At 35.8% G+C, this 16,438-nt stretch overlaps 2 protein-coding genes across 3 annotated transcripts in view; one reads left to right on the forward strand and one right to left on the reverse strand.

The window, feature by feature from the left end:
- cd99l2 (CD99 molecule-like 2) overlaps positions 1-1,800 on the reverse strand; it is a 49,143-nt gene extending 47,343 nt beyond the window's left edge. For both annotated transcript variants that reach the window (XM_041782482.1, XM_041782481.1), the window contains exon 1: positions 1,584-1,800. In XM_041782482.1, the coding sequence (XP_041638416.1) occupies positions 1,584-1,668 (85 nt within the window). In that variant the 5' untranslated portion in view covers positions 1,669-1,800. The remainder of the gene's footprint in view (positions 1-1,583) is intronic.
- Positions 1,801-8,136: 6,336 nt separating this feature from the next.
- Positions 8,137-16,438, forward strand: part of LOC121506656 (arrestin red cell-like) — a 30,720-nt gene continuing 22,418 nt past the window's right edge. Inside the window, exons 1-3 of the mRNA XM_041782490.1 lie at positions 8,137-8,258; positions 16,094-16,124; positions 16,223-16,283. Coding sequence (XP_041638424.1) covers positions 8,236-8,258; positions 16,094-16,124; positions 16,223-16,283 — 115 coding nt within the window. The 5' untranslated portion in view covers positions 8,137-8,235. The remainder of the gene's footprint in view (positions 8,259-16,093; positions 16,125-16,222; positions 16,284-16,438) is intronic.

Consider the following 16,438-nt stretch of genomic DNA (forward strand, 5'->3'; position numbering starts at 1 on the left):
TGGATTTGGGTCTTTGAGACTAAATTTAGCCAACACTGTAAATGTTAAACATACTGGCAGCCAGAATAACAACATGTCGATTCATAACATCCTGATGGACTAGATGTTATTCAAAGGGCAGAGCCAGTAGAGCCAGGGCCGACCAGGCCCCCTGAAATCTAACTTTCCTCTTTATGTCATGGGAACTATAAGAGTTCATCTGTACAGTTGATGCAGGATTGTATAATCGCAGACCATACGTGTCCGATATTCCTTTCACTTCCTCTTAAAAATTCCCCTAGTTTCGGGGAGCAGGTGGCCTAGTGGTTAAAGGTGCTCCCTGTGTACGCGGGCAGCCCGGGTTCGAATCCGGCCTGAGGCCCTCTGCCGCATGTCTCTCCCCCACTCTCATCCCTGTTTCCAGGTCTATCCACTGTCCTCCTCTATCTAATAAAGGCATGAAAAGGCCCAAAAACAGATCTTAAAAAAAAAAAAAACAAACAAACAAAAAAAAAACCCTAGTTTGGTCACAGGACCTCGGTCTTAAGAAGACCCCAAGATTTACACAGCCTCATGCTGTCATTAGCTTGTACGTCTTTGCAAATTAAACACAGTGACTTGAGCATCATCGGGATCAATGCAGGAAAATCTTAAGTTGAATAGTTGACCATGGGATGGTCCTTAGAGCTACTGTAAGTCTACCATATAGCTCCAAGCAGAAGTTAGCAGAGCAGATCACCTTTTTTCTGGTTTATGGTTCCGCACCTCCCCTGAAGTTCTGTGGCGCCCCCTGGGGGAGGCCCACCTCACACTATGAAAACCACTGATTTAGATGGCTCTACTGGGCCGGCAGCATCAGGACCCATGAGGCTGGTTTGCAGTACCAGTGAGCTCTAATCATTCTGATTTTTGGGGTTGAAAAAAATGCTGAACTGGGTCCTTATGGAACCAGGTTTGGACTCCCAACCGTAGCTGCTTCACATCTGTAAAACCTGATGTTTAAAGACCTGGACAAAGAGGAAATAAAAGCTCAAATCTGCATTATTCACTTTAAACATGATTTTAATACAGAGTATAAATGTGAATGAAATGTCCCTGCAGGCTGCTGATGTCAGAGTGAAATCAGAGGTGTTACAGTCACAGATGAGCACATTTACTGCTGAATTATTCAGACTGTAGTGACTTTAACATCAGTGACATCATGTTCATGCTGACATGTGCAGCAGAGATGCAGGCTTAGATGGAGGGTGGTGCCTCTGCATTTATCATTCTCTCTAATATTCTCTAAAACCACATTTAACCTGCAGCTGGGGCCTCTCCAACCACCCCACATGATCAAAAACATTACAAACAAAGAATTTTTTAAGACTACCTCACATTAGTAAAACCTGCACGTCCGGGCACATGGAGGCTCTGAGAGGGAATAAAGACTCAAAATTCTGCAGAATCACCTTTAAACCGGATTAAACTTTAAGGTTAAACTGGTGTAAAGGAGGGATTATTATGTCTCCGTTATGTGTCTGTAGCGGGTGCACCGTTAGCTCAGCCTCGGTGCGGCACAAAGAGCGGAACATGTGGAGGAGGTGTGCGGGACAAAGGCTCACCGAGCAGCGGCAGCAGCAGGCCCAGCAGCAGCGGCAGGAGCAGCGGGAGGAGAGGGAACACGGAGCCCCGGGAGGAGTGAGCCATGGTCGGGCTGAAGAGTCAGAGAGAGCCGCTAACAGGGAGCAGAGAGCCGGGAGGAGAGCGGGCCTGAAGTCGGTCTGAGCGGTGCCGGGTCTCTCCGCAGAGCCGCAGTCTGAGGCGTTCACTATGACACAACGACACACGCCCACTTTAAGCCGCTTCCGGCTACACCCTTCAAAATAAAACTCCGGACGGAAACGACGGCAGATGTTAAGAGTTTAATAAAACCCAGTCACAGTTATTAGATAATCATTAAAATAAAGATTTGCTTCCAATTTCATTCTGATTTCTTTTAATTTTATTATTATTAATTATAATTCTTATTATTTATCTGCCATTGTTTTATTTTCTTATCCCTTTCACTTAATTTAATGACTGGATTTTATGTTTTATTTCATTTTTAAACATTAATGTTCAGGATTATGAAACATTGAAATAAAATAAAACCATTGTAAATAAGGGTCACCAATATTAGAAAAAAGAAAATTATTAAAATAAAGGAAAAATAATAGATCAATAAACATTTTTATGCATAAAAATAGAATTTGAAAATAATTTACTAAATAAGGAGGGAATGTAAGAATGGAACGAGGTCAGCTTGAAGCACATTCCTTCCTTCCTTCAAAGATTATGCTCATTTTAAATCTTATTAATTTTCAGAACTGAGGCAAATATGACAAAATGCTTATTTTAGGTGTTTTTAATCTGCATGTGGACAGGTACTCTTTAACTCAGACGTTGTAAACCTCGTCATCTGGATGAATTTTATCCAACATGTTAGACCGTCTACACATAACAGAGGCCATCTTCTAGACCAGTGTTCCTCAATCCTGCTCCACCAAAGAGCCAAAGTGTTTACAGATGCCTTTGCAAGAGTCACAATAGAAGTGGTGAAAGTTTATCAAGTTAAAGGTGGCAAATAATGATCAAACAGCAGCAAAAAAGGGCAAAAACAGATTAAAGTGGCAATAAAAACAAGTTAAAGGTGGCAAATAATCGTCAAACAGCAGCAAAAAAGAGCAAAAAACGGATTAAAGTGGCAATAAAAACAAGTTAAAGGTGGCAAATAATGGTCAAACAGCAGCAAAAAAGAGCAAAAAAAGATTAAAGTGGCAATGAAAACGAGTTAAAAGTGGCAAATAATGGTCAAACAGCAGCAAAAAATGATTAAAGTGGCAATAAAAACAAGTTAAAGGTGGCAAATAATGGTCAAACAGCAGCAAAAAAGGGCAAAAACAGATTAAAGTGGCAATAAAAACAAGTTAAAGGTGGCAAATAATGGTCAAACAGCAGCAAAAAAGAGCAAAAACAGATTAAAGTGGCAATAAAAACAAGTTAAAAGTGGCAAATAATGGTCAAACAGCAGCAAAAAAGAGCAAAAACAGATTAAAGTGGCAATAAAAACAAGTTAAAGGTGGCAAATAATGGTCAAACAGCAGCAAAAAAGAGCAAAAACAGATTAAAGTGGCAATAAAAACAAGTTAAAAGTGGCAAATAATGGTCAAACAGCAGCAAAAAAGAGCAAAAACAGATTAAAGTGGCAATAAAAACAAGTTAAAGGTGGCAAATAATGGTCAAACAGCAGCAAAAAAGAGCAAAAACAGATTAAAGTGGCAATAAAAACGAGTTAAAGGTGGCAAATAATGGTCAAACAGCAGCAAAAAAGAGCAAAGACAGATTAAAGTGGCAATAAAAACAAGTTAAAGGTGGCAAATAATGGTCAAACAGCAGCAAAAAAGGGCAAAAAAAGATTAAAGTGGCAATAAAAACAAGTTAAAAGTGGCAAATAATGGTCAAACAGCAGCAAAAAAGAGCAAAAACAGATTAAAGTGGCAATAAAAACGAGTTAAAGGTGGCAAATAATGGTCAAACAGCAGCAAAAAATGATTAAAGTGGCAATAAAAACAAGTTAAAGGTGGCAAATAATGGTCAAACAGCAGCAAAAAAGAGCAAAAACAGATTAAAGTGGCAATAAAAACAAGTTAAAAGTGGCAAATAATGGTCAAACAGCAGCAAAAAAGAGCAAAGACAGATTAAAGTGGCAATAAAAACAAGTTAAAGGTGGCAAATAATGGTCAAACAGCAGCAAAAAAGAGCAAAAACAGATTAAAGTGGCAATAAAAACAAGTTAAAGGTGGCAAATAATGGTCAAACAGCAGCAAAAAAGAGCAAAAACAGATTAAAGTGGCAATAAAAACAAGTTAAAGGTGGCAAATAATGGTCAAACAGCAGCAAAAAAGGGCAAAAACAGATTAAAGTGGCAATAAAAACAAGTTAAAGGTGGCAAATAATGGTCAAACAGCAGCAAAAAAGAGCAAAAAACGGATTAAAGTGGCAATAAAAACAAGTTAAAGGTGGCAAATAATGGTCAAACAGCAGCAAAAAAGAGCAAAAAAAGATTAAAGTGGCAATGAAAACGAGTTAAAAGTGGCAAATAATGGTCAAACAGCAGCAAAAAATGATTAAAGTGGCAATAAAAACAAGTTAAAGGTGGCAAATAATGGTCAAACAGCAGCAAAAAAGGGCAAAAACAGATTAAAGTGGCAATAAAAACAAGTTAAAGGTGGCAAATAATGGTCAAACAGCAGCAAAAAAGAGCAAAAACAGATTAAAGTGGCAATAAAAACAAGTTAAAGGTGGCAAATAATGGTCAAAGAGCAGCAAAAAAGAGCAAAAAACAGATTAAAGTGGCAATGAAAACGAGTTAAAAGTGGCAAATAATGGTCAAACAGCAGCAAAAAATGATTAAAGTGGCAATAAAAACAAGTTAAAGGTGGCAAATAATGGTCAAACAGCAGCAAAAAAGAGCAAAAACAGATTAAAGTGGCAATAAAAACAAGTTAAAGGTGGCAAATAATGGTCAAACAGCAGCAAAAAAGAGCAAAAACAGATTAAAGTGGCAATAAAAACAAGTTAAAGGTGGCAAATAATGGTCAAACAGCAGCAAAAAGAGCAAAACAGATTAAAGTGGCAATAAAAACAAGTTAAATGTGGCAAATAATGGTCAAACAGCAGCAAAAAAGCAAAACAGATTAAAGTGGCAATAAAAACAAGTTAAAGGTGGCAAATAATGGTCAAACAGCAGCAAAAAAGAGCAAAAACAGATTAAAGTGGCAATAAAAACGAGTTAAAGGTGGCAAATAATGGTCAAACAGCAGCAAAAAAGAGCAAAGACAGATTAAAGTGGCAATAAAAACAAGTTAAAGGTGGCAAATAATGGTCAAACAGCAGCAAAAAAGGGCAAAAAAAGATTAAAGTGGCAATAAAAACAAGTTAAAAGTGGCAAATAATGGTCAAACAGCAGCAAAAAAGAGCAAAAACAGATTAAAGTGGCAATAAAAACGAGTTAAAGGTGGCAAATAATGGTCAAACAGCAGCAAAAAATGATTAAAGTGGCAATAAAAACAAGTTAAAGGTGGCAAATAATGGTCAAACAGCAGCAAAAAAGAGCAAAAACAGATTAAAGTGGCAATAAAAACAAGTTAAAAGTGGCAAATAATGGTCAAACAGCAGCAAAAAAGAGCAAAGACAGATTAAAGTGGCAATAAAAACAAGTTAAAGGTGGCAAATAATGGTCAAACAGCAGCAAAAAAGAGCAAAAACAGATTAAAGTGGCAATAAAAACAAGTTAAAGGTGGCAAATAATGGTCAAACAGCAGCAAAAAAGGGCAAAAACAGATTAAAGTGGCAATAAAAACAAGTTAAAGGTGGCAAATAATGGTCAAACAGCAGCAAAAAAGAGCAAAAAAAGATTAAAGTGGCAATAAAAACAAGTTAAAGGTGGCAAATAATGGTCAAACAGCAGCAAAAAAGAGCAAAAACAGATTAAAGTGGCAATAAAAACAAGTTAAAGGTGGCAAATAATGGTCAAACAGCAGCAAAAAAGAGCAAAAACAGATTAAAGTGGCAATAAAAACAAGTTAAAGGTGGCAAATAATGGTCAAACAGCAGCAAAAAAGAGCAAAAACGGATTAAAGTGGCAATAAAAACAAGTTAAAGGTGGCAAATAATGGTCAAACAGCAGCAAAAAAGAGCAAAAAAAGATTAAAATGGCAATAAAAACAAGTTAAAGGTGGCAAATAATGGTCAAACAGCAGCAAAAAAGAGCAAAAACGGATTAAAGTGGCAATGAAAACAAGTTAAAGGTGGCAAATAATGGTCAAACAGCAGCAAAAAAGAGCAAAAACAGATTAAAGTGGCAATAAAAACAAGTTAAAGGTGGCAAATAATGGTCAAACAGCAGCAAAAAAGAGCAAAAACAGATTAAAATGGCAATAAAAACAAGTTAAAGGTGGCAAATAATGGTCAAACAGCAGCAAAAAAGAGCAAAAACGGATTAAAGTGGCAATGAAAACAAGTTAAAGGTGGCAAATAATGGTCAAACAGCAGCAAAAAAGAGCAAAAACAGATTAAAGTGGCAATAAAAACAAGTTAAAGGTGGCAAATAATGGTCAAACAGCAGCAAAAAAGAGCAAAAAAAGATTAAAGTGGCAATAAAAACAAGTTAAAGGTGGCAAATAATGGTCAAACAGCAGCAAAAAAGGGCAAAAACAGATTAAAGTGGCAATAAAAACAAGTTAAAGGTGGCAAATAATGGTCAAACAGCAGCAAAAAAGAGCAAAAACAGATTAAAGTGGCAATAAAAACAAGTTAAAGGTGGCAAATAATGGTCAAACAGCAGCAAAAAAGAGCAACAAGGGGCAAAGTAGGCATAAAATCTCAAAAAGTTGGTGAAAAGTGAGAAAAACTGCAAAAAAGCGCAGAGATGTGGGAGAAATGACCATTCAACAGGACCAACATGGCAAAAATGAGGGTAAAAGTGAGTAAAATGGGCAAAAATGTGTTTGATTGGCAACCAAACAGCAAAAACACGGCAAAAAATGACTGTAAAAGAGTAAAAATTTGATTGGACAAAAAAATGCTCATTATCATTACTATTATTATTATTATTATTATTGTTATTGTTCTTGTTGTTGTTATTATTTTTTATAATTACTATTATTATCAATATCAGTACTATTATTAATATTGTTATTATTTTTATTATCATTACCATTATTATAATACAATAATAATTATTATTATTGTTATTATTATCTTTATTGTTGTTAATATTATTATTATTATTATTAACTACTATCACTATTTTGTTATTCTAGTTATTATTATTATTATTATTATTATTATTGTTCTTGTTTTTGTTATTATTTTTTATAATTACTATTATTATCAATATCAGTACTATTATTAATATTGTTATTATTTTTATTATCATTACCATTATTATAATACAATAATAATTATTATTATTGTTATTATTATCTTTATTGTTGTTAATATTATTATTATTATTATTAACTACTATCACTATTTTGTTATTCTAGTTATTATTATTATTATTATTATTATTATTATTGTTCTTGTTTTTGTTATTATTTTTTATAATTACTATTATTATCAATATTAGTACTATTATTAATATTGTTATTATTTTTATTATTATTACCATTATTATAAATACAATAATTATTATTATTATTGTTATTATTATATTTATTGTTGTTAGTATTATTATTATTATTATTAATTACTATCACTATTTTGTTATTATAGTTATTATTATTATTATTATTATCATCATCATCATTATTATTATTATTATTGCTGTTATTATTACAGCTGTTTTGTTATTATCATTATAATAATTATTTTTATCATTATTATTATTATTATTATTATTATAAATTATTATTATTATAATATTTATTATTGTTATTATTGTTATTATTATTATTATTTTTTACTATTACTATTTTATTATTATAGTTATTATTATTATCATTATTATTATTATTATTGCTGTTATTATTACAGCTCTTTTTGTTATTATTATCATTATAATAATTATTTTTATCATTATTATCATTATTTTTATTATTATTATTATTATTATTATAACAACATTATTATTATCATTATTATTGTTATTATTATTATTATTATTATTATTATTATTATAACAATATTTATTATTGTTATTATTATTATTATTATTATTATTATTATAAAAATTATTATTATTATAATATTTATTATTGTTATTATTGTTATTATTATTTTTTTTACTATTACTATTTTATTATTATAGTTATTATTATTATCATTATCATTATTATTATTATTATTGCTGTTATTATTACAGCTCTTTTTGTTATTATTATCATTATAATAATTATTTTTATCATTATTATTATTTTAACTTTTATTTATAAAATTATTATGATCTATATCATTATTGTTATTATTACCATTTTTATTATTAGTCTTATTAATATTAATATAATAGTTTTTATAATCAGTCAGACAAACAAGCTTTAATGGCGATCCTTCGTCAGTGAAGGGGGGCCCTTGCAGCCCCTCTGCGCCCTCCCTGGTCCTGGCCCTGGTCTCTGACAGGCGGAGTTTGAGTGTCAAACGGCGGAAACAGACCATGATCCGGAGGAGACCCAGCAGGGACCAAACAGACCCAGTTAGTCCTAGAGAAGCAGTTTAACCCGGGATAAAGAGAGAATGGGGGACAAACCAGGAACCAGGTGAGTTCTTTATTCTTCATTTACGTGTTCAGTCCGGAAAATAACCGACTACTGTCCCGTTAACCGGAGAGGCTGATCCGGTGGTCCTGTCGGTCTCCTCAGACCTTATCTAAACACAGAGAACCGTGGGAATGTGAAGACTTTTGCTTAAAGACGGTTTTTGGGGTCCGAGTCTCCCTGAAGGAGCTTGAACCATCAGTGTAGAGGAGACATGATCGATTATTCTGTCCTGATCGATCAGAGTCTGAGGTTTTCTACAGAGGTGAGGAGAGTTGTCTGGGACAAACAACGTTGGCACGGAGTCTACACCCTGGACTGTCCCAGTCAATCAGTCTGTGATAGCAGTCTCAGTTTTAGGCAAAATTTTGTCATTTTTAACCTTTCTACAACATTTTTCCAAAAAAGCTGGTACGCTGTGTAAACTGTAAAAAAAAGAAGTCGACGATCAAACCTCATGAACTCATATTTGATCCACTATAGAACATAAACAACATTATCAGATGTTCCACTGAGGCATTTTAACATTCCAGGAAAATATGAGCTCATTTTGAATCATAAAAGTAGGGACGGGACAACAAAAGGCTGGAAATGTAAGAGGTACAAATGAAAAACAGCTGGAGGAGCATTTTGACACTAATGAGGTTAATTATCAGCAGGTCAGTCACATGACTGGGTATAAGAGGAGCATTTTAGAGAGGCAGAGTCTCTCAGAAGTAAAGATGGGCAGATGTTCACCAATCTCCTCCATCTACAGTCCATAATATCATCAACAGATTCAGAGAATCAGGGGCCACTGCATGAAAAACAGGCATGATCCTGTACTGAAGTCTCTGCATGGGCTCAGGAACATTCCAGAAATCAGCGTCTGTCAACACAGTTGGCCCTGCCATCCACCAATGACAGTTAAAGCTGATCATGGAGACAAGAAGCCATATGTGAACAGGATCCAGAAACACCACCGTCTTCTCTGGACCAAAGCTCATTTAACATGGACTGAGGAAACATGGAAAACTGTTCTGTGGTCAGAGGAAACATGGAAAACTGTTCTGTGGTCAGAGGAAAACTGTTCTGTGGTCAGAGGAAACATGGAAAATTGTTCTGTGAGGAAACATGGAAAACTGTTCTGTGGTCAGAGGAAACATGGAAAACTGTTCTGTGAGGAAACATGGAAAACTGTTCTGTGAGGAAACATGGAAAACTGTTCTGTGGTCAGAGGAAACATGGAAAACTGTTCTGTGGTCAGAGGAAAACTGTTCTGTGGTCAGAGGAAACATGGAAAATTGTTCTGTGAGGAAACATGGAAAACTGTTCTGTGGTCAGAGGAAACATGGAAAACTGTTCTGTGAGGAAACATGGAAAACTGTTCTGTGAGGAAACATGGAAAACTGTTCTGTGGTCAGAGGAAAACTGTTCTGTGGTCAGAGGAAACATGGAAAACTGTTCTGTGGTCAGAGGAAACATGGAAAACTGTTCTGTGAGGAAACATGGAAAACTGTTCTGTGGTCAGAGGAAACATGGAAAACTGTTCTGTGGTCAGAGGAAACATGGAAAACTGTTCTGTGGTCAGAGGAAACATGGAAAACTGTTCTGTGGTCAGAGGAAACATGGAAAACTGTTCTGTGGTCAGAGGAAACATGGAAAACTGTTCTGTGAGGAAACATGGAAAACTGTTCTGTGGTCAGAGGAAACATGGAAAATTGTTCTGTGAGGAAACATGGAAAACTGTTCTGTGGTCAGAGGAAACATTGAAAACTGTTCTGTGGTCAGAGGAAACATGGAAAACTGTTCTGTGAGGAAACATGGAAAACTGTTCTGTGGTCAGAGGAATCATGGAAAACTGTTCTGTGGTCAGAGGAAACATGGAAAACTGTTCTGTGGTCAGAGGAAACATTGAAAACTGTTCTGTGGTCAGAGGAGACATGGAAAACTGTTCTGTGGTCAGAGGAAACATGGAAAACTGTTCTGTGGTCAGAGGAAACATGGAAAACTGTTCTGTGAGGAAACATGGAAAACTGTTCTGTGGTCAGAGGAAAACTGTTCTGTGGTCAGAGGAAACATGGAAAACTGTTCTGTGGTCAGAGGAAACATGGAAAACTGTTCTGTGGTCAGAGGAAACATGGAAAACTGTTCTGTGAGGAAACATGGAAAACTGTTCTGTGGTCAGAGGAAACATGGAAAACTGTTCTGTGGTCAGAGGAAACATGGAAAACTGTTCTGTGGTCAGAGGAAACATGGAAAACTGTTCTGTGGTCAGAGGAAACATGGAAAACTGTTCTGTGGTCAGAGGAAACATGGAAAACTGTTCTGTGAGGAAACATGGAAAACTGTTCTGTGGTCAGAGGAAACATGGAAAATTGTTCTGTGAGGAAACATGGAAAACTGTTCTGTGGTCAGAGGAAACATTGAAAACTGTTCTGTGGTCAGAGGAAACATGGAAAACTGTTCTGTGAGGAAACATGGAAAACTGTTCTGTGGTCAGAGGAATCATGGAAAACTGTTCTGTGGTCAGAGGAAACATGGAAAACTGTTCTGTGGTCAGAGGAAACATTGAAAACTGTTCTGTGGTCAGAGGAAACATGGAAAACTGTTCTGTGGTCAGAGGAAACATGGAAAACTGTTCTGTGGTCAGAGGAAACATGGAAAACTGTTCTGTGGTCAGAGGAAACATGGAAAACTGTTCTGTGAGGAAACATGGAAAACTGTTCTGTGGTCAGAGGAAACATGGAAAACTGTTCTGTGAGGAAACATGGAAAACTGTTCTGTGAGGAAACATGGAAAACTGTTCTGTGGTCAGAGGAAACATGGAAAACTGTTCTGTGAGGAAACATGGAAAACTGTTCTGTGAGGAAACATGGAAAACTGTTCTGTGAGGAAACATGGAAAACTGTTCTGTGGTCAGAGGAAACATGGAAAACTGTTCTGTGAGGAAACATGGAAAACTGTTCTGTGGTCAGAGCAAATATGGAAAACTGTTCTGTGGTCAGAGTAAACATGGAAAACTGTTCTGTGGTCAGAGGAAACATGGAAAACTGTTCTGTGGTCAGAGGAAACATGGAAAACTGTTCTGTGGTCAGAGCAAATATGGAAAACTGTTCTGTGGTCAGAGGAAACATGGAAAACTGTTCTGTGGTCAGAGGAAACATGGAAAACTGTTCTGTGGTCAGATAAACCACAGATGCCGTTTTCAGTCATCCAAAGAGGAGAGGGACCTTCCAGGTTGTTAATCTGGCACAGTTCCCCTCTCTGATGACAAGTATGGGACAACATTCCTCTGCCATCAAACTCTTTTCACTTCCCAGATGTTTACAGACCACTCCTCCAGCTGTTTTTCATTAGTACCTCTTACTTTTTCAGCCTTTTGTCGGCCTGTCCCTACTTTTTTGAGATGTGTTTCTGCCATCAGATTTAAACTGAGCTCATATTTTCCTGAAATGTTAAAATGTCTCAGTGGAACATGTGACATGTTGTTTATGTTCTATAGTGGATGAAATATGAGTTTAGGTTTTCATTAATGTTTTATAAAGTGACCCATCTTTTTTGGAATTGTGGTTGTATCACTGACCCAGTCTTGGTGGTGTTAATCTTAATCCTTTCAGAGTTTAAGGACATCCCTGCTCATCCCTCAGGTTTGCTGTTTTTCATTCTCAGTCAGTTTGCTGACTCAGCGCTCTCTCTTTCTGCTGACTCGTGTTTTTCTGTTTACTCCATTCTCATCCTGGAGCTAAAAGGTTAACAGGAAGCAGAGTTGAGGGGTTAACAGGAAACAGGACATTTCTGTAGATCATCAGGATGGTGCCCTCCTTCCTTTTCTTCATTTTATCCCCTCAGAGAGTCGACGTTAGCACATTCCTGCACACAGAACCAAGCTAATGAGCAGCAGCATCCACAGGAGCGTGCACGGTGGCGTGCACAGGGGCATCAACACCACTGTGCACGCTCCTTACTTCAGCGTGTGCAGCTGCTCTTGTATACATGGAGCCACAGGCTGGCTGAGTGATAGCATGAGGACAGGGTCAGTCCTAGTATGGTCTGAACAAACACCACGTCCCAGTCCCAGGAATCTTCTTCTTCCTCTTCTTGTTTACATCCAGAGTAAACTCCCCTCTGTCTGTCAGACTCTAGGGTCAGTCAGAGTAAACTCCCCTCTGTCTGTCAGACTCTAGGGTCTGTCAGAGTAAACTCCCCTCTGTCTGTCAGACTCTAGGGTCAGTCAGAGTAAACTCCCCTCTGTCTGTCAGACTCTAGGGTCTGTCAGAGTAAACTCCCCTCTGTCTGTCAGACTCTAGGGTCTGTCAGAGTAAACTCCCCTCTGTCTGTCAGACTCTAGGGTCTGTCAGAGTAAACTCCCCTCTGTCTGTCAGACTCTAGGGTCAGTCAGAGTAAACTCCCCTCTGTCTGTCAGACTCTAGGGTCAGTCAGAGTAAACTCCCCTCTGTCTGTCAGACTCTAGGGTCTGTCAGAGTAAACTCCCCTCTGTCTGTCAGACTCTAGGGTCTGTCAGAGTAAACTCCCCTCTGTCTGTCAGACTCTAGGGTCAGTCAGAGTAAACTCCCCTCTGTCTGTCAGACTCTAGGGTCTGTCAGAGTAAACTCCCCTCTGTCTGTCAGACTCTAGGGTCTGTCAGAGTAAACTCCCCTCTGTCTGTCAGACTCTAGGGTCTGTCAGAGTAAACTCCCCTCTGTCTGTCAGACTCTAGGGTCGTCCCAACAAGGGGGAGGACAGGGTGTCCTGTGAAGAATCATGAAAATGTTTGAAGAGCATTGGAGAGTCATTGATCTCTCTAATGACAACATTTGAATCAATCTCTAGAACACCACTGACTCTGATCCTTTTACAGAGTTTCTGCCCAGACATGTGGTCGTCAATAGAAACATACATACATACATAAAGAAATAAATAGATTATACATTTAAAAAATAAATAAAAAGATGAATACATAAAGAAATAGGTTAAGAAACAAATAAATAGACAGAGAATAGATTGATAAATAAAAAGATGAATAGTTAATAAATAAATAATTAATGAATAAATAGAAAGATTAATAACGAAATAACATATAAATAGATAATAAATAGAAAAATAAATAGATAAATAAATAAATATATAAACAAATAGGCAAATAAATAAATAAATAAATAGATAAAGAAAGAAGGAAAAAAGAAATAGATAAGTAAATAATTAGATAAATAAATAAATAAACAGATAAATCAATAAATAGATGAATAAATCATTAGATAAATGAAACGATAAATAACTGAATAAATATATAAAAAGAAAATAAATAGAAAAATAAATAAATAGAAAAATAAATAAATAGAAAAATAAATAAATAAATAAATAAAGAGAAAGAAAGAAAGAAAGAAAGAAAGAAAGAAAGAATGAAATATAGAAATAGATCAGTTAATAATTAGATAAATAAATAGATGAAGAAATAGATAAAGAAAGAAACAGATTAAGAAATATAAGTAAATAATTAGATAAATAAATATATAGATACATGAATAAAAAAATAAACAAAAAGAAAAATAGATAAATAAATAAACAAATAGACAAATACATAAATAAATAAATAGATAAAGAAATAGATACAGTGGCTAGAAACACAGTCTGCTTAAACTAATACTGCACAAAAAATGATATTTCTTCGTGTTTTTATTGAACAAACCATTTAAACATTCTGGAAAAAGTATGTGAACCGCTAGGCTAATGACTTCTCCAAGAGCTATATGGAGTCAGGAGTCAGCCAACCTGGAGTCCAATCAATCTGATGAGATTGGATGTGTTGGTTAAAGTTGTCCTGCCCATAAAAAACACACACCAGTGTTGAGTTTGCTGTTCTCAAGAAGCATTGCCTGATGTGAACCATGCCTGGCACAAAAGAGCTCTCAGAAGACCTACGATCAAGAATTGTTGACTTGCATGAAGCTGGAAAGGGTTCCAAAAGTATCTCTAAAAGCCTTGATGTTCATGTGTCCACGGTAAGACAGACTGACTACAAATGGAGAAGGTTCAGCACTGTTGCTACTCTCCCTAGGCGTGGTCGTCCTGTAAAGATGACTGCAAGAACACAGCGCAGAATGCTCAATGAGGTGAAGAAGACTCCTAGAGTGTCAGCTAAAGACTTACAGAAGTCTCTGGCACATGCTAACATTTGTGTTGACAAATCTACAATAAGTAAAACATTAAACAAGAATGGAGTTCATGAGAGGACACCACGGAGGAAGCCACTGCTGTCCAAAAAACACATTGCTGCACATTTGAAGTTTTCAAAAGAGCACCTGGATGTTCCACAGCACTACTGGCAAAATATTCTGTCCATAGATGAAACCAAAACTGAGTTGTTTGGAAGGAACACACAACGCTATGTGTGGAGAAAAAATGCACAGCACACCAACATCAAAACCTCATCCCAACTGTGAAATATGGTGGAGGGGCCATCATGGTTTGGGGCTGCTTTGCTGCCTCAGGGCCTGGACGGATTGCTGTCATTAAGGGAAAAATGAATTCCCAATTTTATCAATACATTTTACAGGAAAACTTAAGACCATCTGTCCACCAACTGAAGCTCAACAGAGGATGGGTGATGCAACAGGACAACGACCCAAAGCATAGAAGTAAATCAACAACAGAATGGCTTCAACAGAAGAAAATACGCCTTCTGGAGTGGCCCAGTCAGAGTCCTGACCTCAACCCCATTGAGATGCTGTGGCATGACCTCAAGAGAGCGATGCACACCAGACATCCCAATAATATTGCTGAACTGAAACAGTTTTGTAAAGAAGAATGGTCCAAAATTCCTCCTGGCCATTGTGCAGGTCTGATCTGAACTACAGGAAACCTTTGGTTGAGGTTATTGCTGCCAAAGGAGGTCAACGAGTCATTAGCCTAGGGGTTCACATACTTTTTCGACCCTGCACTGTGAATGTTTACATGTTTTGTTCAATAAAAACATAAAAACATCTCATTTTTTGTGCAGTATTAGTTTAAGCAGACTGTGTTTGTCTATTGTTGTGAATTAGATGAAGATCAGAACACATTTATGACCAATTTATGCAGAAATCAAAGAAATCTCAAAGGGTTCACAGACTTTTTCTAGTGACTGTAAAGACAAAAAGAAAGAAAGAGAGAAAGAAAGAAATAGATAAGTAAATAATAAGATTAAATAATTAATTAATAGATGAATAACTGAATAATGATATAAAAAATAATGAATAGAAAAAAAAATAAATAGAAAAATAAATAAATAAATAAATAGACAAATAGATAACTAAATAAATAGATAAAGACAAAGAAAGGAAGAAAGAAAGAAAGAAATAGATATAGAAATAGATAAGTAAATAATAAGATAAATAAATGAATAAATGAATAAATAAACAGGCAAATAGATAAGTAAAGAAAAAGAGAAAGAAAGAAAGAAATAGATAAGTAAATAATTAGATACATAAATAAATAGATAAATAGATAAAAATAGATAAATAATTAGAGAAATAAAAAGGTTAATAACTGAATAAATATATAAATAGATAAATGATAAATCGATAAATAAACAGATAAATAAGTAAATAGATAGATTGATAAATAAATGAATAGATAAAAAATAGATCAATATATGAATAAATAATAAGTAAATAGGTAAATAAATGGATAAATGGATAATAAATAAACAAATAAATAAATAAATAGTCCACAGCTCACAGGGACTGTTCTTCCTCAATAACATACTGACTATCTGATCACCAATATTTTATTGATTAGCTTCACTTCACAGCAGAAATCCGGCACTTGGTCTAGACGAAGAAGTGATTTAATCCTGAATTTTTTATTTCTCCTTCTAGAGTCTTTAAGAAGTCCAGCCCAAACTCAAAGGTACGGTCTGTTTAATATCCTGTATGTTTGATTGATTGATTGATTGATCATCTTTTATTCATGTTACATTCCCCTCCATGTTCCGTCTCTCTCCTCAGCTCACGGTCTACCTGGGGAAGCGAGACTTCGTGGATCATTTAGACCACGTTGATCCTGTTGGTGAGTTTGCTGTTTTATTTTGAAGGAAACACAGACTCCTTCCTGCTGCTGAGGGTGGGTCATCGGCCCTGTAGAAGTTCAAATGTTAGTAGACTGCTGAGAATATTCAGAGCAAAGCCTGATGTGATATGGAGTCCAGAGCAGCACGTATGATT

The sequence above is a fragment of the Cheilinus undulatus genome, unplaced genomic scaffold (assembly GCF_018320785.1).
Source record: "Cheilinus undulatus unplaced genomic scaffold, ASM1832078v1 Contig4, whole genome shotgun sequence".
Taxonomy (NCBI): domain Eukaryota; kingdom Metazoa; phylum Chordata; class Actinopteri; order Labriformes; family Labridae; genus Cheilinus; species Cheilinus undulatus.